This window comes from Tenrec ecaudatus, chromosome 2 (genome assembly GCF_050624435.1).
Source record: "Tenrec ecaudatus isolate mTenEca1 chromosome 2, mTenEca1.hap1, whole genome shotgun sequence".
In the NCBI taxonomy this organism is placed as follows: Eukaryota; Metazoa; Chordata; class Mammalia; order Afrosoricida; family Tenrecidae; genus Tenrec; species Tenrec ecaudatus.
The window spans coordinates 53,214,779-53,237,549 of NC_134531.1; the positions used below are offsets into that span (position 1 = coordinate 53,214,779).

At 37.7% G+C, this 22,771-nt stretch overlaps 1 protein-coding gene across 2 annotated transcripts in view; it reads left to right on the plus strand.

The window, feature by feature from the left end:
- GPBP1 (GC-rich promoter binding protein 1) overlaps positions 1 to 21,185 on the plus strand; it is a 79,620-nt gene extending 58,435 nt beyond the window's left edge. Inside the window, exons 8-13 of one of the 2 annotated variants that reach the window (XM_075541054.1) lie at positions 3,447 to 3,631; positions 4,233 to 4,373; positions 8,112 to 8,279; positions 9,282 to 9,469; positions 17,904 to 18,006; positions 20,270 to 21,185. In XM_075541054.1, the coding sequence (XP_075397169.1) occupies positions 3,447 to 3,631; positions 4,233 to 4,373; positions 8,112 to 8,279; positions 9,282 to 9,469; positions 17,904 to 18,006; positions 20,270 to 20,428 (944 nt within the window). In that variant the 3' untranslated portion in view covers positions 20,429 to 21,185. The remainder of the gene's footprint in view (positions 1 to 3,446; positions 3,632 to 4,232; positions 4,374 to 8,111; positions 8,280 to 9,281; positions 9,470 to 17,903; positions 18,007 to 20,269) is intronic. The other variant, XM_075541055.1, reaches the window with a different exon arrangement.
- The last annotated feature ends 1,586 nt before the right edge of the window (positions 21,186 to 22,771 follow it).

Below are 22,771 nucleotides of genomic sequence, written 5' to 3' on the forward strand. Positions count from 1 at the left end.
GCATTTATTTTTATGTTTATTCCTTAGTAATATAATTTGGCGGTAAACCTAGATTTTGCCCATATTTGGTATACCACTTAAGAGCATCAAGGTCCCATTAAAATTCTTTTGCTCTTTTGTATAAGTGGTTTTTATTTAGAAAGTGTACCTTTAAGCCTGTCTTCTTTAAATGAATAGTGTAGGAAACCTTATGAAAGAAACATTTTATAACCTCATTACTAACATAAATTATAAGGGTAAAATCCAGTGTGCCTAAACCCAAAAGATATTTGCAAATTATTTAAAATTTTAAAAACCCAACAATTGAAACAGTGTCACTCTATATAAAAATAATCTTAGATTAGTTTTCTGAATCAAAATTAGTGATCTCAACAGGAATTTATTTTAATTGCTGTTGTACAGATTCTTTAAGTTTGTGTTTGGTGACTTAAGTTTTCCTTCAAAGTGCTGTGAATCATTGTGATAGTATAGTTAATTCAGATGGTATTTCCCATTTACTTGATTGTGGGTTTTAGTGTACATATTAAATTTGTTATTTTGTCACAATAATAAGGAAATAAAATTAGTAATGAATTTCATTGTGATTAGTAATTAATTTCAAATTCTGCTGTCACTTAATGGTTCACATGACCAGAGTTTTTCTTGCTGCTTGATACTGTTGTGGTTAGGTACCATGGAATTTGTTCTGATTCATAGCAACCCTGGAGACAACAGAAGGAAGTATTCCAGTCTTGTACCAACTCACAAATCCTCGGTTATGTTTGAGTCCACTGTTGGCAGCCACTGTATCAGTCTGTCTTGTTGGAGGGTTTTCCTCTTCTTCACTGACACTCTAGTTATTAATACTTGGAAATCCAGTTTTATAAAAGCTAAGCCCTAAAGTCAGGAACTCAGTAGAGGCTTAAAAATAATACAACTTACTGCTTCTCTGTTATCCCTCGTGGTGCCTTTGCAGTTTTACCCGGAGATTGAATAGCTACAACTCTTTACAGTCCATACATACCTCATTTGTGTTGCCATCATCATTCTCCAAACACCTGCTTTCTACTTGAGCCCTTTGTATCAGCTCCTCATTTATCCCCTCGCTCCCCGCTCCCCCTCCCCTTGAACCCTTGATAATTTATAAATAATCATTATTTTATCATATCTTACGCCATCCGACATCTTCCTCACCCAGTTCTCCACTGTCCTTCCTCCAGGGAGGAAGTTACATGTAGACTTCTGTCATCTGTTTCCCCTTTTTCCCTCACCCTCCCTCCACCTTCCTGATAACGCCACTCTCACAACTGTTCCTGAGGGGCTCATCTGTCCTGGATTCCCCATATTTCCAGTTCCTATCCATGCCAGTGTACATCTCCCGGTCCATCTGGTTATGTAAGGTAGAATTGGGATCATGATAGTGTGGGGGAGGAAGCATTCAAGAACCAGAGGAAAGTTGTATGTTTCATCGTTGCTACACTACACTGACTGGTTTGTTACCTCCCCACAGCCCTTCTGCAAGGGATGTCCAATTTCCCCCAGATGGCTCCTGGGTCCCCACTCTGCACTCCCCCTCATTCACAATGCTATGATCTATTTATTTATTTATTTTTTGGTCTTTGATGTCTGATACCTGATCCCTTTGATGTCTTGCCATCTCACAGGCTGGTGTGCATTTTCCACATAGGCCTTGTTATTTTTCAGTTAGATGGCCCATTGTTTATCTTCCAGCCTATGGAACCCCAGATTCTATATATTTTGACAACTGGGCACCATCAGCTTTCTTCACCGCACTTGCCCATGCACCTGCTTTGTCTTCAGCGTTCGCGTCGGGGTAGGCTGGTGTGCTTCTTCCTTGTGGGCTTTGTTGTTTCTTAGCTAGATGGCCTCCTGATTGTCTTCAAACCTTTAAGACCCCAGATGCTATATCATTTGATAGCTGGGCATCATCAGCTTTGTTCACAACTTTTGCTATGCACCCACTTTGTCCTCAGACATCTAGTTGGGACAGGCCATCTGCTTCTTCCATGCGGGTTTTGTTGTCTCTCAGCTAGATGGCTGGTTGTTTATCTTCAGGTCTTTAAGATTTCAGGTGCTATGTCTTGGTAGCTGGGCACTATCAGCTTGTCTCGTTTATTGTTAGTAATTTCAGAAATAATGGTTTTCAAAAGTAATAATTGCAAAAATATATATTTAGTACAATTTCTTACTCACTTTATAATTTTATTACAACCTAATTGTGAAATTTCTTTAGAAAAAGATATACAATAGTGATATACATTCACTTTGTACTTGAAGATATTTTTCTTAGCCTTCCATGGTGGGCATTTTTAGGCAGTCAAGGAATTAGAATGCTTTCCCTAGATCAGTGTGTATGTTTGAAAATAAGTATTTTCTCAGTTTGCTCTAAGTCCTTGTTCTTTTATTATGCTTTGTAATAAAAGAAACTAGCACACCAGCTCTACCTTCTGGAAAATTTGTAATCTCAGGTGAACTGGAGTCCTTCTAGGCTCCCCCAAAAGTCCCTAGTTAGTTCTGATTTTTTGAAATGATCCAGTAGGAAGGTTGGTTCACTTTGTGTTGAACACGGCAACATCACTAAAATCTGTCTATGTCATAGGCAGAGCTAATTTTGTTTAGATTTTCTGAGGTTCTTTTTTGAACTAATACTTTTATTCTAAACTTTCCAACTACCAAATGAAACAGGCTTTTCATATTTTTCTAAGGGAAAGACTTACCACAGCAATAATGGTCATGTATAATATCTTTTCACAACATGTACATTGATTTAATGGTTTTCATAATTTTAACAAGTGCTGTATCCTTGAGAATGCTGGTAGTTAGCGTTTATAATTCCAGTACTATCTACAGAAACAAGGATCGAGTGCATTGGCCTGCACCTTGCAGAATGTCCCGAGTGTTGTTAGATGGTCAGTAACACCTTGAATAAACTGGAATTGTGAAAATAGATGTGTTTTTTTTTCATTTGTCATAACTTAGAGATAAAGAAATGCATCCTTGTTTATGATAATTTAAATGAGGTAAAAAATGAAAAGGAATCATGGAAATAGAACCACTCTTAAAAGACATAAAAAGGGAAACATTTTATATTTTAAGAGTTATGAGCGATTAGGATGGACTTCACAATTTTTCTGTTAATGAAAAATGTTAGAATGTAATTTTTGGTTTGTTATAATTAACATTCTAGGCCTCTGTCTAGCAGAGTTCATTTATATTTTTGGCATTGTTTAGTTCTTGCCATATAATGTTGGGTTATGATTTTGCTTTATTTTTTAAAGAATAAATACAACTATTAGTTTACTTAATTATTTTATACAAAAGATTTGCTATTTTGGATATATATATAATATATAATAAAAATTTGGAATATACTATATCTTTCGGTAGTTCTATTAATGTAAAACTTGAAATGATATATAACTCTTGCCTGTGCTTTATTTGTGCAGAATATCCTCCGAATCCTAAATCTAGAGCTCCCAGAATGCTGGTCATTAAGAAAGGTAATACAAAAGACTTACAGCTATCTGGATTCCCACTCGTGGGAAATCTTCCGTCGCAGCCAGTTAAGAATGGGACTGGTCCAAGTGTTTATAAGGGCTTAGTCCCTAAACCTGCTGCCCCACCCACAAAAGTAAGTTCTAAAGTATTAAAAATGCCAATTTGACTTAGTATCAGTTTATTTACTTTTAAAAGAAAGTTAAAATTTTGTGCCCAAGCATGGGGATGCTGGTTCTGAAGTAGAAAGATTTGACTCATTTTGTGCTGTTAATTATCTTTTAAGTGATGTAGGTACCATATATACTTGAGTACAAGCTGAGTTTTTTTAAAGCACATTTAAAATACAGTTTTTGTGTTAAAATTAGGTGCCTTGGCAGATGTTCGCGTCAGCTTATACTCAAATATTTGCAGTATATGCTTTCTTGTATTAGTGGTATTGAATGAACTGAGTACAATTTTTGATTTACTAGTTTGTTAAGTTTGCTTCATGCTGTTGACTTGTTCAGCTTTATGTTGTGAAACTTGCATTTGTTGTTTCTTAACATTGGTGAAAGAAACTAAGGTTTATTATATTTAGAGGAAAAGAGAAAATGAACGAAATCCACGTAGAAGTGATTAAAATAAGTGATTAAAATTAGAAAAATAATTATTTTTATGAGCTAAATGTGATCACCTCTTCTGATCGCTACCCCGCTTCCTTTTGATAAATAGTAATATTTTATGTTTTTCTTTAGCCTACACAATGGAAAAGCCAAACTAAAGAAAATAAAGTTGGAACTTCTTTCCCTCATGAGTCTACGTATGGTGTTGGCAACTTTAATACTTTCAAATCAACTGCCAAGAATTTTAGTCCATCAACAAATTCAGTGAAAGAGGTACGGCATGAACGGTTATTCCTGAGGAATGTAATTTTATTGTTTTTAATAATTTAATTATAAATTAGAATAAATTTTCACATGTGAATAAAATATTCACACAGCAAATAAAGCCACCTTGATTAAGTAAACATTAAAATAGTATTTTTTTTTGTTCAGAAAATGTATATACTTATATTTGCTAATAATTTTTTGGACTATAGGGATAGTTTTTAAAAATTTTAATGAAAATTTTCAAACTAAATATAGAGAAAATAATACAGGTGAATGCAATCTACTCATTAATCAGAAATAAAAATTATAAAAACATTATGAATTTATCGTTATTTTACAATGATGAAAGGATGAGATACATATTACATGATCCTCTACATTTGAAAGTGATGGGCATTTAATCAGTGATAACACTGAGTTGGGAAGAAGACGAGCTTTACTACACTGACTCTGCATATGCTCGGGCAGTTCTTTCTCAGTTGACCAGGTGTTCTTTGATAACCAGTCTAGAGACAAAGGATACTTGTGGTTATATTGTTATATCTGAATTTGTTTTGTATGTCATACTGAAACTTTGACCCCCTTATATACATTCCCCTCCCTTCCTTTAAATGTAAGTTTATTGTCTTTGCTGTAAAAATGCACCTGCAAATGAGGTTGCCATTGTAAATTGTTCAGTGCCATTGCTTTCATTTTCAGTTAATCTGGTTTCTCTTATCTTCGTACTGTTTAATCATTCCGTTAGAATAATTGTTGACTGATTGACATCATACTGTTTTTAAAGGTGCATAGTATTCACAGGTACATTCTTTATTAGCCAATTTGTTATTTAATTAAAAGATAACCTCAAGAGTGTAGTTTAGGTTTAGTGTTTTTGTAGTTCATGGAATTTATGGCTTAAGGTGATGGTTTTGAGCAGTATTCTAGTTTCTTTTAAAAAAAATCGTTTCATTAGGGGCTCATACAACTCTTATCACAATCCATACATACATCAATTGTGTAAAGCGCATTTGTGCATTCATTAACCTCATTATTCTCAAAATATTTGCTTTCCATCTAAGCCTCTGGCATCAGCTCCTCATTTTTCCCTCTCCCTCACTGCTTCTCCTCCCTCATGAACCCTTGATAATTTATAAATTATTATTTTGTCATATCTTGCCCTGTCTGACAAACCCCTTCACCTACTTCTCTGTTGTCCATCCCCCAGGGAGGAGGTCACATGTAGATCCTTGTAATCGGTTTCCCCTTTCCAACCCACCCTCTGTCCCAGTATCGCCACTCACACCACTGGTCCTGAAGGGATCATCCATCCAAGATTCCCTGTGTTTCCAGCTCCTATCTGTACCAGTGTCCATCCTTTGGTCTAGCCATATTTGTAAGGAGAATTGGGATCATGGTAGTGGGAGGGGAGAAGCATTTAGGAACTAGAGGAAAATTGTATGTTTCATTGTTGCTACATCACACTCTGACTGTCTGTCTCCTCCCCGAGACCCTTCTGTAGGCCTACAAATGGGCTTTGGGTATCCACTCTGCACTCCCCCTCCCCCCATTCACTATGATACAATTTTTTTGTTGTTGTTCTGATGATGCCTGATACCTGATCCCTTCGACAGCCTTGTGATCGCACAGGCTGGTGTGCTTCTTCCATGTGACCTTTGTTGCTTCTGAGCTAGATGGCCGCTTGTTCACCTTCAGGCCTTTAAGACCCCAGACGCTATATCTTTTGATAGCCGGGCACCATCAGCTTTCTTCACCACATTTGCATATTCACCCGCTTTGTTTTCAGCGATTGTGTCGGGAAGGTGAGCATCATAGAATGCCAATTTAACAGAAGAAAGTATTTTTGCATTGAGAGAGTACTTGAGTTGGAGACCCAATGTCCTTCTGCTACCTTAATACTAAACCTATAAATACATGCACATAGATCTATTTCCCCATCCTCAAATATAAATATATTTGCATATGCACATGTGTTTATTTAGACCTCTATAAATGCCCTTTACCTCCTAGCTCTTTTTTCATATTTCCTTTTACTTTCCTCCTGTCCCACTATCATGCTCAGTCTTCATTTAGGTTTCAGTAATTCCCCTTTGTTACATTACCCTTGATCATGCCCTACCAGGCCTCCTACACCCTCCTCACCACCGATTTGGATCACCTGTTGTTCCCTTGTCCCTGGGTTTATTAACCCCGCTACCTTTCTCCCCACCTCTCTGTCTCCCATGTCCCCCCGGAACTGTCGGTCCCATTGTTTCTCCTCCAGATTCTTCATCCTGCCTATCTTCTTTAGACAGACCTGCGGAGATAATAACATGCACAAAAACAAGACAGCAAAACTAAGCAACAATATATAACAACAACAAAAGACCAATGACAAAGGACAAAACAAAACACAAGAAAGAAAAGCTTGTAGTTAGTTCAAGGACTGTTTGTTGGCCTTTAGGAGTGTTATCCAGTCCAGCATGTTGGGGTACCACGCCCTGGCCCCAAAGTCCACCTTCAGCATTCCTTGGGGACCTCACCACTCCGTTCCTTGCTGTTCTGTTGTACCCCTTAGTGTTTTGCCTTAGTGTGGTGGGATCACATCAGGTGCAATTCCCACACTGTCTCTGGTGTTGTCCCCTGTTGGGCTATGGGTCAGCGAGGGACGTCATGTGTCAGTGCGGCCGGCCATGTGGTCCTCTCTGTGGACTGGCTGCTCTAATCGGGACCATTGTCCTCAAGGCCTGGTGGACCAGGATATGCTCCACTCTCTCCTCCTCTTCATCTGCTCCCACATGTTTCGATCAGGTATGTCCCTCTCACAGAGGTGCAGATTGAGTGCCATCCTGTGAAATAAGTTCTTTTGAGGGGGAGGGGCAGGTGTCCACGTAGTAGTTGGGGCCGGCCCCTCAGACCTCTCCACTGTCTAGGGATCCATCTATTGTGACCCTAATTAGAATGTCCATTAGTGATAACAAGGACCCTTCTAGTGCTGGTCTCCTATTGTTGAGGCACAGAGTTTATTAGTATTTAGCTTTGTTCTCTTTTGCTTGAGCGTAGATTAACCCTCCCCCCCAAAAAATTGTTTCACACCTCTTTGTTATGGGTCAGCCATGGGACCATTTAAGCCATGGAAACTCGGTATTTCCTCATGTCTGTACTCTATAGGTAATCTAAAGCCACAATAAATAATCTAGGAATGATTAGCTACTCGTAGCCCTTTCTTTATAATATTAAAATTCTATGACTGAAATTATAACTTCTTGGGGTGGTATTCTACTCTCAAGCAAAAGAGAAAATACTAATGAACCAGAATAAAACTAGTACATACATACCTACCTTTCCTTCTTGCACCTTCCATAAAACACATTCTCTGGTGAAATCTTTCCCTGTAGACCTTATGTATATAAATAAAAGAATATATTACTTTGTGCTGTTGTTAATTTCTAGAACTCTGTAGAACACAGTTTGAATACTGCAGTTCTAGGTAGTACAGTGTTCCAGATATATCTAGACAGTTCCAAGCTCAGTTTTATAGAATATCCAATTGCATAGTGTAGAATCAGAGTTTGAGCTGTGCTACGAATGGTGGAAATAAGGATTTAAGAAAATGCTTTAGTTAACTAATGTTCATTGGGAAAAGCATGGAAAAGGTAAAAATCTTAACATCCAATTTGCATGTGAATAAAAGGTAGAATCAGTTGTAAATTTGACATTTGTTTCTGCCAATATATTTATCAACATTTCTGAATTTTCTCTTAGTGTAATCGCTCAAATTCCTCTTCACCTGTTGACAAACTTAATCAGCAACCTCGTCTAACCAAACTGACACGGATGCGTACTGATAAGAAGAGTGAATTTTTGAAAGCACTGAAAAGGGACCGAGTAGAAGAAGAACATGAAGATGAGAGCCATGCTGGTTCAGAGAAGGTAGTTGAACTTGTAGTAACCCTTGCCAAGTCTGCATTAACATCACTGCAGTACTTCGTGGTCAAATATTGTTTAGGAGCTTTTAATTAATAATAATTCTCTCTCCCTAAAGTTAGTTATTTGTATAAGTAATACCTTCTTCCTTCCTGAAGTAGATTTTTTTCATTGTGGTGATCCTATCCAAAAGTGAATTTTAAAAAGTTGTGTTCATAACATTTTTCTTATCTTACTTGCCTGCACCCTTTTGTTTTTGCTTTTGTGCTATAGATGTGAGCTAAAAAATCCCCTGTGTTTAATACAAAAATACTGTCCAAACGCTAAGGGTATGCTTGCTGTGTTAATTTTATATCCTTGTGCAAATAACTCCTAAATTTAATAATTATAAGTCTAGCATTTATATGTTAATGGGAATCTAGATAGATTTATTTAAAAGTTTCAATAATTGTACACCCATTCCTTACACATCTGCAAGCATGAGCTCCAACAACTCCAGGGCCTTCTGTGAGAACCAGGAGCTGTGCTTAGGTGCCAGTCGTCTCACCTCCTCCCTGCCCTCCTCACTGTTGGGGCAGCCCACACCTAAATTGCACTGAGACCGTACATATCTTTCATCTCCCTTGGCTGCACAGGACTGGGAGCCACCTCTTCATCTTCTTCACCACCCTCCGTGGTAGCTGTGGACCCTTGCCTGCCCTACCTCTGCTTGCTGGAGACCTTATGTATGTGGGCCTGCCAGGACATCACTCCACCCCTTTCATAGGCACGCAGAGACCTTTCAGACAAATAGGAGTGGGAGGCCTCATTCTTTTTGTGGTCTGGTCATCGTCTCGGCCTAAAGTACATTGTGTAGGGCAGCCCAGGAAGGGGATCTGGGCTCAGCTGCTACCCCATGTGGGGCCTAACCCAAAATAGTGAGAAAATTTTTGAATGCAAAATGTTGCATTATAAGATAATTCATAAGGAGTGTTCTTTTGGTTTTTTTCCCACCTTTCTAAAACTCAGGACGACGACTCATTTAATTTGCATAACAGCAATAGTCCTCACCAAGAAAGGGATATAAACCGAAACTTTGATGAAAGTGAAATTCCACAAGAGAATGGCAATGCCTCAGTGATTTCCCAACAGATTATTCGGTCTTCAACCTTTCCACAAACTGATGTCCTTTCAAGTTCACTTGAGGCAGAACACAGGTTGGTATTTATGTTTACTTTTTTTGCCTGCCATTTTCTGTAGTTAAGATTTGGATATTCTTATTTGCTTATTAAGATATCATTTACATAGCATACATTCGTCCATGTTCAGTGTGCATGTAATTGTTTTTAATACAAACAATTGTATACAGCCATGGCATAACCTTAATTTTAGGACATTTTCATGGCACTCAAAGAAGCCCAATTGTTGGGGGGGGGGGGGGGGAAGCCCAATGCCTCGTCTCATTTCTCCTCTATTGTAGACAACCACTACTATTAAATTTTCTGTCTTTGTAGATGTACCGTTCCTGGATAATTTCATATAAATAGAATCACATTGTTTTTTGGATCTGGCTTTTGTAACTTACAAAGTTTTAATGGTTAATCCATGATGTCTTTATCAGTACATTTTATTTCCAAATATAGCATTCCTGGTTTTATTGTGCTTTGCAGACCATTTTAAAAATTTTTAAACAAAGATTTGTAGCAACCCAAGTCAAACAAATCTAAAAGTGCCAATTTTTCAACAGCATATGATTGCTTTGTATCTCTTCTGTGTTAAATGTTCATGTTTTCATATTTCAGACTTTCATAATGCTATTGCATAAACTATAGTACATTTTATTAGCATACTTCAACATAAATATAAATAAGAATATAAAGCTATACACTTCAATATACATAAACTTCAGTATGCACTGGTAAACTAAAACAGGTGCTTAGCTTTACTGTGATAGTCACTCTATTCCAGTGATCTGAAATAGAACTTGCACTACCCCCGAGATATAACTGTAGTGTTCCACTGAACAACTGAATCCTATTTTGTTCACAAAGTAATAGATCATGGGATTGCTTTTACTCTTCTTACTTTGGGAGAAATGCTGTTATTGGACATTAAATGTACCAATTTTTGTGTATCTTTTTTATTTTTCTAGAGTTGCTGACATGTAGTTTGTTCTATGTTTTAATATTTTATAAAAGCCAGTGTGACTGCATTCTCATCAGCAGTGTCTGAGGTCTGTTCCCTCACCTGCTCACCGGCACTTGCTTAACCATAACCTTTTTATTACATAAACTATTCCGTGGTAAATTATTTAGATTTTCAGTTATGTATTTCCCAAATGGTTAACAATGTTGAGATTGGCAGGTTAGACTTGTGACTATAGAGGCAAATAATGCTAAGTTTTGTTGGTCAGGTGGCATGCCACTGACAACCCCCCAGGATTGTTAGGAAATATGGCAGCAGAAAAAAAATCCTCACAGTGTCCACTTAAATAACACCAGGATTGTGACCCAAGTAAGGCTGTTGCATTCCACCCTGACTTTATCCTGTTTTGGTTGCTTATGATTGATTTAAGATTACATTGTGTTAGATCATGTCAGAGTGGTTTACTAGGTGTTAACTGCCAATTAGATCATGTCAGAGTGGTTTACTAGGTGTTAACTGCCAAACCAGTGAGAATCCTGGTTTAGTCAAGTTGATATAAAACTTTAACACCCTGGGTGGTAGTCTTTTGGTGTCATAGAGAAGAAAATCTTAGCTAATCCCAAAATCACAAAAATTTACTTTTATTTTAAAAAGACCCTTGCTACAGTTTTGCATTTTTCTCATTAAGTCTAGGGGTTTTGACTTAAGTTTTTTACATGGTCTGCAAAAACCTGAATTTATTTATAGTTTCAACATATTTTCACTTAGCTCTCAGAACTGTGACTAGGGAAGGAGCGGTGTGGCAGCTAGCTTGCACACAGGTGGGGGACCCAACAAAGCCCACAGTTGTTCCAGATCTATGTTTTGGAATTATTTTTACAAAACAATTTAATCACCTTTAACCTACTCCATGACATTTAATACATATGTCAAATCTGCGATTCCATTCTTGGAAACATTTTTCAAACTCATCTGCTAGGATGGCTGACAGCACCTCCCTTGTTTTTTCTTCACCTCTTCTACGTCTTCAAATCACTGTCCTTTTAAGTCCCTCTGCATTCGCAGAAACAAAAAAGTCACATGGAGCAAGGTCAGGTGAGTAAGGTGCATGGGACAAGAGAGGGATGCTGGGTTTTGCCAAAAACTGGGGCACTGAGATGACTGCATGAGCAGGTGAACTTCCATGGCAAAACCAGTTTCTTGTCTGCCACAAATTAGGCAGTTTTTGTTGCACACTGTTGCGCAATCTTCAGAACCTCTAAATAGAAAGCTTGGTTAGCAGTCTGACCTCGTGGAACGAACTCCAAATGCACTATCCCCCTCACATAAAAAAAACCCCCAAACAAATTAGCATCATCTTGATGTTCGATTCACTTGACCAGCCTTTTTAGGGCAAGGTGACAATGGCATCTTCCACTGGCTTGATTGATGTTTGCTTTTGGTGTCGTGAGAGTAGCACCATGTCTCCTCCCCAGTAATGGAGTTGGGGAAAAAAGTCAGAGTCACTTTCTTTCAAAGTGTCACTGTTCTTTCAAAGCATGTCATGTTTCCACTGGACGCTCTTTTTCCTAGTGAGAACCTGAGGCACACATTTTGCAGTGACCTTTCTCATTCCCAAATCTTTCATTAAGATTCACTGAACCGAGCTCCAAGACAGTCCAGATCACTTCCTCACCGCTTCAGTGGTCTGTTTTTGGTCTTCAGGCACGAGTGCACGAATTTTGCTGACATTTTTGTCCTTTCAGGAAGTTGACAGATGTCGAGAACGAGGTTTGTCATCAATCCCCGTTTCACCTTTTTGAAATAAAAAACCACTTTCATACTTGAGATATTCCCATAGTGTTGTCCTTGTAAGCTGTGTTCAAAAAAGCACCAGTTTCTGTTGCATTTTTCCCGGAGCAAGAAACATAAACTTCACAGCTGCGCCCTGTTAAATTGATCATCACCCCCCCCCCCCCCCAAAAAAAAAAAGAGGTTCGAGGGAAACTGCTTTCATGAAAAAATTCACTGTGACCAGAGAGAACCTTCCCAGTCGGCGCTACTGGGTGCACTAACTCAGAACAGATTGCTCAGTGCTCACCTATGGGGAAAAAGGGTTTTACGAAAAGCACTCCCCACCCTTATTTTTGTTAATACTCCCTCCTAAGTGAAAGTGTAGGGGTGGAATTCAGCTTGCGAATCAGGTCACAGCTTGATGATGTGTCCTGGGAGACACTGGGGACTTTTCTCTCTGTCCTTTAGCCTTCCCTGCTTGCTGGGACTGTTTGTGTCCAAGGATTGGCCCCATGTGGCCTAGTGACCCTTGGGACCAACCTGGGAGCTATCAGCACTATATCACTGATGTTGGGTCCATGAGACTCTGCACCCACTGGCCTATCCTTTTTCTACATTCCTTTTTACCTATCTGAATCAGTACATGAGTCTGAAGAGTGCTACATCTAGCATTGGACCCATGGACTTGAGTTGGACTGAACCTGGGGGGCTTTCTTGATAAAATACTTTTTTCCTTAGTAAATAAGTTTATTGTCTTTCTGTGGGAATAGCTCTCTGCATGCAACCCATTCTTGAACTTTGAGTAAGCTTACTTCTTCCTTTTGGGCAAGAGACATTTTTGGATGATTCTATCCCTTCATTTTAACAAGGCTTCTTCTTGTAAACATTTTTTTCTTAATAGAGTAGTCGCATGTGTTTCCTTCCACATCTCCTCTGTCATGTAATAAATTACTTCTCGATATAAAGTTCTTCTACATATAGTAGTAGCATGTGCTTTCTTATACATCTCTATCATGTCATAAATTCTTGATATAATGTTCTTTCTGACACAGATGTGTGTCATTGGCTTTGTGTTGACCTTAATGACTGGATAGATTAAAACTTTTGAGACCTGTATTTATTAATGGGGTATAACTCAAAATGAGAGGAAATGGCTACAAATATCCATAAATAATCAGAAACTGGAATGTACAAATAAGAATCTAGGACCATTGGAAGTTATTAATAATTGAAATGAAAGGCATAAAGATAGATAAACTTAGGCATTAGTGAGTTTAAATAGACTGATACTGCCCATTCTGAATCTTGACAATAATGACTTACTACGTGGGGAAAAAACCTTCAAAAGGAATGGCTTCACATTGTCAAAAACAATAAGATCTAGAAGTCCATTGCTATCTGTGATAGGATAATATCTACGAGGACATGGTTTAAAATCGGGAAAGGTATGCATCAGTGTTGTATCTTCTCACCTACTTATTCAATCTGTATGCTGAGCAAATAAGTACAGAAGCTGGAATATATGAAGAAGAATGTGGCATCAGGATTGGAGGAAGGCTATTAACAACCTTTGATATGCAGATGACACAGCTTTGCTTGCTGAAAGTGAGGAGGACTTGAAGCACTTGTTGATGAAGATCAAGGATTGCAGCCGTCACTATGGATTACAACTCAACATAAAGACCAAAATCCTCACAACTGGACCAATAGGTAAGATCTTCATAAATGGAGAAAAAGTTCAAGTTGTCAAGGATTTTTATCTTGCTTGGAAATCTGCTGCACAAGGCCTCTTTTATTGTATTGAAAATCAAGGATGCTACTTTGAGGTCTAAGGGGCACCTGGCCCAAGCCATGGTATTTTCAGTTGCCTCATGTGCATGTGAAAATTGGAAATTGAGTAAAGAAGACTGAATAAGAATCATTGTGTGAATTGTACTGGAAAAGTACCATGGACTTCAAAAGGACAAACAAGTTCCTCTTGGAAAAAGTGCAGAGTACTTTTTAGAGGCAAGGCTGGCGAGACTTCATCTTAAGTACTTTGGACATGTTGTCAGGAGAGTCCAGTCTCTGTAGAATGACATGCTTGGTAAAGCAGAGGTGCAGCAAAAAAGAGGAAGTGTCTCAATAACATGGATTAACAAAGTGCCTCAGGCGGCTCACAAGCATAGGACCAAATGTGAGGATGATACAGGACAGGCAGTGTTTGGTTCAATTGTACATAAAGGTTGCTATGGGTTCGAATCGACTGCATCTAACAAGAACAACAGAGAACATCTAGTTATTGTAACTATCATTTACTTCATACACAATAAAACTAATGCTGAAGAAATTAAAGAATTAACCAAATTCCTCAGTCTAATAATGATGAATTATGTCATCAAGATGCATTGCTCATATTGGCAATTGGAACGTGAAAGTTGGAAGCAAACAAGGAACAAGCTATAGAAAATATGGCCTTGGTGATAGAAACAAAGGTGGATACTCTGTGATAGGACTCTGCAAGACCAATGACTTCATTGAAAAGAATTTTTGTGAAAGGGGGAACTGATCGGAAGGATCAATGTATTAAACATCCCCTCCCACCCACGGGGCATACGACAGATGAACAACAGATGGGTGAAAGGCTTTACGAGGGTGGGAGGAAAAAAAGAGGGCCTCATACCAAGGGCTCAAGTAGAGAGAAAATCATGATGGCAACATATTTACAAATGTACTTGATACAGTTGATGTATGGATTGTTGTAAGAGCTGTAAGATCCCCCAATAAAATTATTTATAAAAATAAAAACAAAACCATTTTTTAACCGCCTAATTGGTAACAGTACAATACAGACTTTGCCAGATGGAGTGCAGCTGAAACAGTTGCCTACATATGTAGGAAGAGACCACAGAGAAGTGAGATGTCAGTGAAAACAAGACCAGGTTGATGTGTATTTAGGTCAAAATGTTAATACCTTATTCGGTCCTCCTTTTGACCTAGCTGAAGTATCAGGTATCAGTATTTTGTGCTCTTTTCAATTGAGGTTAGTTTTTGTTTGTTTGCTTCCTGTTTGTGTTTTGAATGATTTTCTGTATATGAAATCCAGGATAAATCTATAGAGACAGTATCTGGATTAATAATTACCTAAGGTCATAGCATAGCAGGGGGCAAGATGGCAGAAATGGGGATCTAACAATAGAAATTGTAATGTTTATTGCACAGCTCTTATTATGATTAAATGATTAAACTGCATGATTGGTGAAGTCTCTGCCAACACATCTTTTTTGTAATAAAAGAAAAGGTCAGGGGCTGAATGTGGAATACACAGTAAGTTTCTGTGCACATTTAAGTTGAACCTAAAGCAAAGTAAAACAAGTCTACAAAAGCCAAAATAAAACCTTGAATAGATCTTGTTGAATTTAGAAACCATTTTAAGAACAGATTGAGCAATAATAAAGACTTGATGAGTTGTGGGGTGACATCAAGAACATCATACCAGTAGAAAGCAAATGATCACTACTAATAAAAAGAGCAAAGTAGATATGAGAAGAAACGGAAACCTACCCTTGAACCTAGAGTAGCTAAAGTAAATAGAGGGAAATGATGATATAAAAGACCTGAACAGAAATATAAAGGCAGCTCAAGAAGCAGAGCATTGTTAGTGAAATGTGTGAAAACCTGGGGTTAGAAAGCCACAACAGAAGAGCATGCTCAGCATATCTCATGTTGAAAGAAGAAAAGCTCAAGCCTTGAGTTACTATATTGAAGAATTCCTAGCTCAGAATTCCGAATAATGCAGGAAGCATCAAGAGATGACCGAAGGAATGCACTGATTTTATTCTTAATAACAAGAATGGATGGACCAACCATCGTTTCAAGAGGTTTCATATGAGGAATAATGAAAAGATCCAAACCACACTGAAAACCTACAGGAATTAATAAATGTGCCTAAAAGCTGGTGAATCACTGATTTGTCCGTCTGTGCCAAGAAATTTGGAAGACATCTATGTAACCTAGCCAACTGATTGAATGCTATAATTTGCCCATCCTCCCCAAAAGTTGACTCAACAAATGTGGAAATGACTGAGTAATGTCGTCAATACACATGCAAGCAAAATTTCCCTGGAGAGTATTCAAAAATAGTTGTAACAGTACCGTGATGCCTGCTAGAAGGTCTGGCTGGATTCAGAAGAGGACGTGAAGCAAGAGATAGCATTGCTCATGTTAGATGAATCCCGGGCTGAAAGCCGAGAGTACCAGAGAGATCGTTACTTTTTTTTATTGGCTGTGAAGGTATTCAACTGTGTGGATCATAATAAACTATATAAATTGTTGATAGAAATGGGGATTCCAGGACACTTCTTTTGGCTCATGGGGACCTGTAGATGGATGAAGAGGCAGTCATTCGAATAGACTAAGGGAATAAATACTTCGTGGTTTCAAAATCAGGAAAGGTGTGCAGCAAAGTTAAGTCCTTTCACTATACTTAGTCTGTGTGCTGAGCAAATCTGAGAAGGTGGGTTTCATGAAGATGAAAAGAGTATCAGTAAGGCTAGGAAGGCTTTAATAAACCTTTGTCATGCAGCAGGTACAACCTTGCTAGTTGAAAACAAGGAGGACTTGTTGATGTTTAGGACGGATTCTGACTCAATGTAAAGAAAAATCATTGTAACTGTACCAGTAGACCAAAGCTGCTTAAACTGGATCCTGACCTCATAATGGGTCTCCTAAAAATGCGGAGCGTTGGTCTCGAAAAAATAGAATTTTTTAATTTGATTTCTTTCTGAACATACAACGACCAAAATTTCAAAACTAAACCATGATGAATCTCAGCATGTTTTGCAAACTTATTGAGTGAAAAGAGGTCAATAGTGGACATGTAAGAAGCCCTGCAGTAGAAAACAACAACAACCTAGAGAAAAAGGTTGAAGTTGTCAAGGGTTTCATTTTGCTTGAATCTACAATCTGTGTGCAAGGAAGCAGTATTCAGTAATTCAGAAATGATGGCTTGGGGGCAGATCTGCTGCCCAGGGTGTCACTTTGAGGACTCAGGTGTGCCTGACTGAAGCCACTAAATTTTCTATTGTTTCCTATGTACAGTAGTCCCACCTAAACTTGCATTTCTGCTCCTCTGTATTTTAGAATTCTATAAGAACAGAATGAACCGCCAAAGTTTTTAGTTATTATAAAACATACTGGTATTTTCAAATTGAATTTTGTGTTGAGCTTGTGGTTGGAATGTGCCTAAGAGATAATTTTATAGACTGTAATGGGAAATAGAAGGCCTGGTAGTGTAGTGGATTATGTATTGGGCTGCTAACTTCAAGGGCAATAGTTAAAAAAAACCATCAGCTGCTCTAGGAGAAAGATGACGTTTTTTACTCCTGTAAACAGTTACAGTCTTGGAAATCCACAGTAGTAGTGAGTAAGGAAGATATTTCAATCTTTTCAAAATGGAAAGGCTAATAGGTAGAAAAGAATATGGTATTGAAAACAGATGGGAGCATATTGCTTTTTACTACAAGAATTTTTAAAAAACCTTTTTTGGTATTCTCTAAGTTTACAACCTGGATTTACAATGAAAGATAAAACAAGTAGTTCATTCTTATTGTCAGTTTACCGCACTTAATCCCTTCATTTTAAGAAAGATGTTCAAGCCATGGATTTAGAAATTCTCTTTTATTATGTTAGGCACTTTGTATAGTAGAACATATGAAGCTTCAAATTAAACTTACTAATTTCTTCCCTATTCAGATTGCTAAAGGAGATGGGCTGGCAGGAAGACAGTGAAAACGATGAAACATGTGCTCCCTTAACAGAGGATGAAATGAGAGAATTCCAAGTTATTAGTGAACAGGTAAGAAAACGAATCATAAAAGCTTGTTTTCACATCAGGCAAGGAAGACAGGGTTTCTACTCCCACAAAGAGTTACTGTCTCCGAAATGATGATTTCTTTAAACCTGGGACTGTTGAGTCGTTAGGAATTAGTAGTGTCATTAGGATTTATCATTCCCCAGAATAGCTGTCTTTAGTTTTGTTTTTATAGGAGGATAAGAAGTAGAATCAGTAACTTCCCAAATAGCTTAACCTTTGAATCTTTTTTTTAACACGGAATTGTGTACTCTAAAACTCATGTTTCTATATTCCCATAATATACTTTTTGAAAGAGTGTCATGAAATGTTTGCTAGAGTATATAGCCTCTGGAAGATAATAGATGTTATTTGAGAATATGCTGTATACTTTTCATACTACGTCACATAGAAATTTTATAGTTTTGTTCATATTGAGTTTAATTTTCATTCACAGATGTTTTAACTCTGCATAGGGCTAACGGCTTAATGAGTAGAGAACGATTTCCAGTGTATAGTATTGTGGAAACTGTTCTGAAGATATTTAAGATGACTATATTTTGGGAGTTGCTCAAGAGTACTGGGAAAAAGCAAGAAAAACAAACAAAAGTCACCTTCATTGAACTTCAGTTGTAGTGATTAGTTTAGAGATTGCTTCCAGTTGCAAAAGTCTGGTAAAGTATCATTAGGGAGATGGATTCTAATTGGCCTTTGATAAGCTCTGGAGCCCTGGTAGTGTAGTGGTGAATGATTTGGTCTGCAATCCGCATGGTTGGTAGTTGAAAACCACCCACAGCTCTACAGGAGAAAGACGGGCTTTCTACTCCCGTAAAGTTATAACCTCAGAAACCCACAGGGGTCGCTATGAGTCAGCATTGATGATGGCAATGAGAGTTTAAGATGAGGGAATGACATTCTGATTTAAGGAATGAATAAAGAGTATGGTACAGGGTGGGCTGGAGCTTATGGTTGTGGGATCATAGGATGGGAAATTTTTTTTGGTGAAGGTCATAATAGTAATAGAATGGTTCTGTGTGTCTGTTTACCTGAGTAAGTCTTAGTTTATGGAAGTTATAGCAATGCAGTTAATAATGAGAGCTTGAATTGATTCTCAAAAGTACATCATGTGTAATTTCAATGATAAATTGTATGATCTCCCTAATTAGTTACATTGATTGAGCTCTAAGTGATTCTGGGTTTTGTGTGTAGATACATTGAAGCCTGTGAGAACACTTGAGATTGCTTTATTTTTCTAGGTCTTATAAATTTTCATCCTCTGGCAGGGCATTGCATTACTACTTTTCTCTAGCTCTTGTCAAGTGGAAAATGCTGTACCCACTCCTGGACAGGTTTCCTTACACAGGGTCTGTCTTAGGGAAGTTTTACCTTACTATTATTAGCCCTGTTCTGTAGATCAGTGAGGATCATAAAAACAGCCAAATCACCCCCACCCACCCCCACCCAGGAGGGATGAATAACAGAAATGTAGGTGAAGGGAGATAACAGACAGGGTAAGACATGAAATAATAGCAATAATATATATTCACTAGGGTGGGAAGTGGTGGGGAAGGAGAGAGGAAAGGAGGAGCTTGATACCTACCACGGGCTCAAGTAGAAAGAAAGTGTTTGGAAATGTTGATGGCAAGACCATGTATAAGTATGCTTAATACAAATGAATGATGGATTGTTACAAAATTTGCAAGAGCCCCTAATAAAATGATGAATTAAAAAAATTCAGTGTAATTGACTTGATAATGACTAATAGCAACTCTATAGAGCTTGCTAGAGCTGCCCCTGAATTTCCAAGATATGGGAGGAGAAAGTCCTGTCTTGTCTCCTGAGGAATGGCTGGTAGTTTCAGTGGACTTTGCGGATTACAGCCCAACCCATAACCAGTACACCTCGGGTCTCCTCTAAGGCTCCCAGAGTTTTTAAGTATTGAGTAGTAGGCTGGAATCTGGACTTAAATCCGACTGATGATAGCATCTGTTCCTTTAGCCAGGACACCAAGACTGGAAAGATCATGAGGACCTTGATTGTTATGTCAAGATTGTGGATTGTGTTAGGTGGTTAATGTTGTTCTTCCCACACAAATTAATCTTTGGGATTATTTTATTAGCTCACTTGGACCGATTACTCCTATGTAATCTGGGTTGGATGTGAATATAGTAGTTTTATTATATTCATGACTATATTGGTTTGCAATATTTTTAGCTTGTAGGTTACTCTTAAAGGACAGTTAATTTGTTAATGTGTTTTGCCATTTCAGTTACAGAAGAATGGTCTGAGAAAAAATGGTATTTTGAAAAATGGCCTGATCTGTGACTTCAAGTTTGGACCCTGGAAAAACAGCACTTTCAAACCCACCATTGAGAATGATGACACAGAGACAAGTAGCAGTGACACATCAGATGACGACGATGTGTGAAGGCTTTTCTAACAGCTTTAGAAATTTTAGTGTGATACATCTCATGCAGTTTGGGGTGAGTTGTAAAAATGAAGAACTATAATTTATGTAGTAAAATACCCCATTAGAAGATGATTTTTGGGGGACTTCAATATGAAGAAAACCAAGACTATTGTGTTGGGCTGTGTTGGACATTATTTCTCTGTAAATGAATGTTGTAGAAATGAGGACTTGTTGATCCAGCATCGACTCTTCATCACTGCAGCATTTCTCTGACTAGCAATGTGACGCTGTAACAAGTGAGATTTTCTCATTTAATAATAAAAATGTGTAATGTTTTGCAAAGCTTCTGTCTTAAAATGTCCAGGTCTTAAGGAAAAAAAAAAGGCAGCTGACACTGTTTTGCTTGCAGAGCCCTATCTCTTGGTGCAGTGGAAATCAGGTCCACTGCGTGTGCCCCAAACAAGGACGTTGTCGCATGTTGGCTAAAACCGGAGCAAGTGCACTAAGACATTAATTTCCTGATCTCAACTGTTGTGTTAGTCACCTTTTAAACATAAATTGCTCTTTAGCCATTTGTAGTGCAGTCAATGGAAAGACTTGCCACACTTCCTTCCAAATTTAAGAGGTGGTTTTTCAAGAGCTTTACTTGGGTATGTTGTCAGTCCAGGATTTTCAGAGTTGATGGAAAAGAGTCTTGTGGAAAAACTTATTTTGATAAATTATTACACATGCAGAAAAACTGATCACATTGACTGGATCTGTCCACAACATGGAAAATAAACTGGATTTTCAGAATGTTGTCTTTCTTTGTAGTGTTCAAAGTATTGGGCTCCAAATACAACACACGCTCCTCATTTATTGCAAGGGTGTATGCTTTATTAATGACAGAGCCACCTTCCACGCTTGGGAAAAGAATACTTGAGAAGCAACCATTCCATTACCAGCTCCTTTAACAAGCTTATTTAGTGGATGTTAACTTTATTTTAATTTGCACATTAATTTCAGAATCTGCTTTACTTGATGACTGGAAGAGCTTTTTTGTGTCTTTGTATTTTTTCTGATTTGTTTTCCCGTATTTGCTTTAGTTTTCCCCATCTTCCATGTGTAAGTATAGATTCTAAATTGTAAAGAGCCTAACCATAGTAGAAATGTCAAATTGTTTTAACCTTAAGGATTTCTTTTTAAGAAATACGCTTCAGTGAAGGCTGTGGGTGCCTTGCTCTTTCCTCCAGCCTAAATCTCCAGCTTTTCACTAGGAGAATCACATTTGTTGTTCCTGTTTAGACCATTGATGATGGAGAACTGAAAGCACATAAGTTATACATTTTCAGCCCTACAAAACTTTTGAGGATGAGTTAGTGGTAACAGTATCAAATATATGTATATTAGATTGTTTTAAAAAATAGTCTTATACTTTACAACCATTTAAGTTAAATGTAGCAATAAGCCACAAGAGAATGTTAAAAAAATGGTTGACAAAGATATGTCAGCATCATCATGTATTTGAAGATTTGGGGTATTCATGTACTACACCAGAAGTAAGATTGATTACTACAAGTTTGCATTTAAAATATTAACCTTCTGTTTTCTAAATAACTTTCATAAAGTCTGTAATTTTTATTTTCAGACATCTTCTTTCTTAGATCTTTTTCTTAATTCTCATTTACCAGCAGTCCACTAATGTGTATTGTGCTTCTGTGATACAGGTGGATAATATTGGTTGTTTACTGCTTTGAATATGGTTAAAGTACAGTTGTGTGACATCTCTAGTAAGAAATAGCATTAAGTTTGTTTACTGAGGAGGTACTGCTTATACACACATGAAATTTAAGAGAACTCTTAAAAACAACATAACCCAGATAATGGGCAGCAGGTAAAAAGTTAAGATTATATTGTTTTAAAGGAAGTGCTCAAGTACAGGAACCAGTGAGATCCCTATGGAGTGTTGGACTGGTTCTCTGCACTAGATTTTCTTAGGACCTTATTATATTGAGGTATAAGTTGACTGCATTAAATGTACACACTTAAAGTATGTAGTTTGATAACTTTTGACTTAACATATACTTATGAAATTATTGCCACAACCAAGGCAGTTAACATATTATCTCCCCCCTCCCCTGAAGTTTCATGGCGCTTCTTTATAATCTACTCCTTCCCCCCATTTTTTTCCCTATTAGGAGCATGTTTCTTTCTTTTTTTTTTTCTCCCCCCCGTTTTTTCAATGCAAAGTAGTGAGCAAAAAGTAGCCTTTCACAATTTGTTTTGATTTTAAGAGTAGTGTGAAAATATTTTGCTTTTTCGAGGAGAGTATTTTGCTTTTCATAAATATATTTTTAGTAAAGGTAAAATAATAGAAGTCAA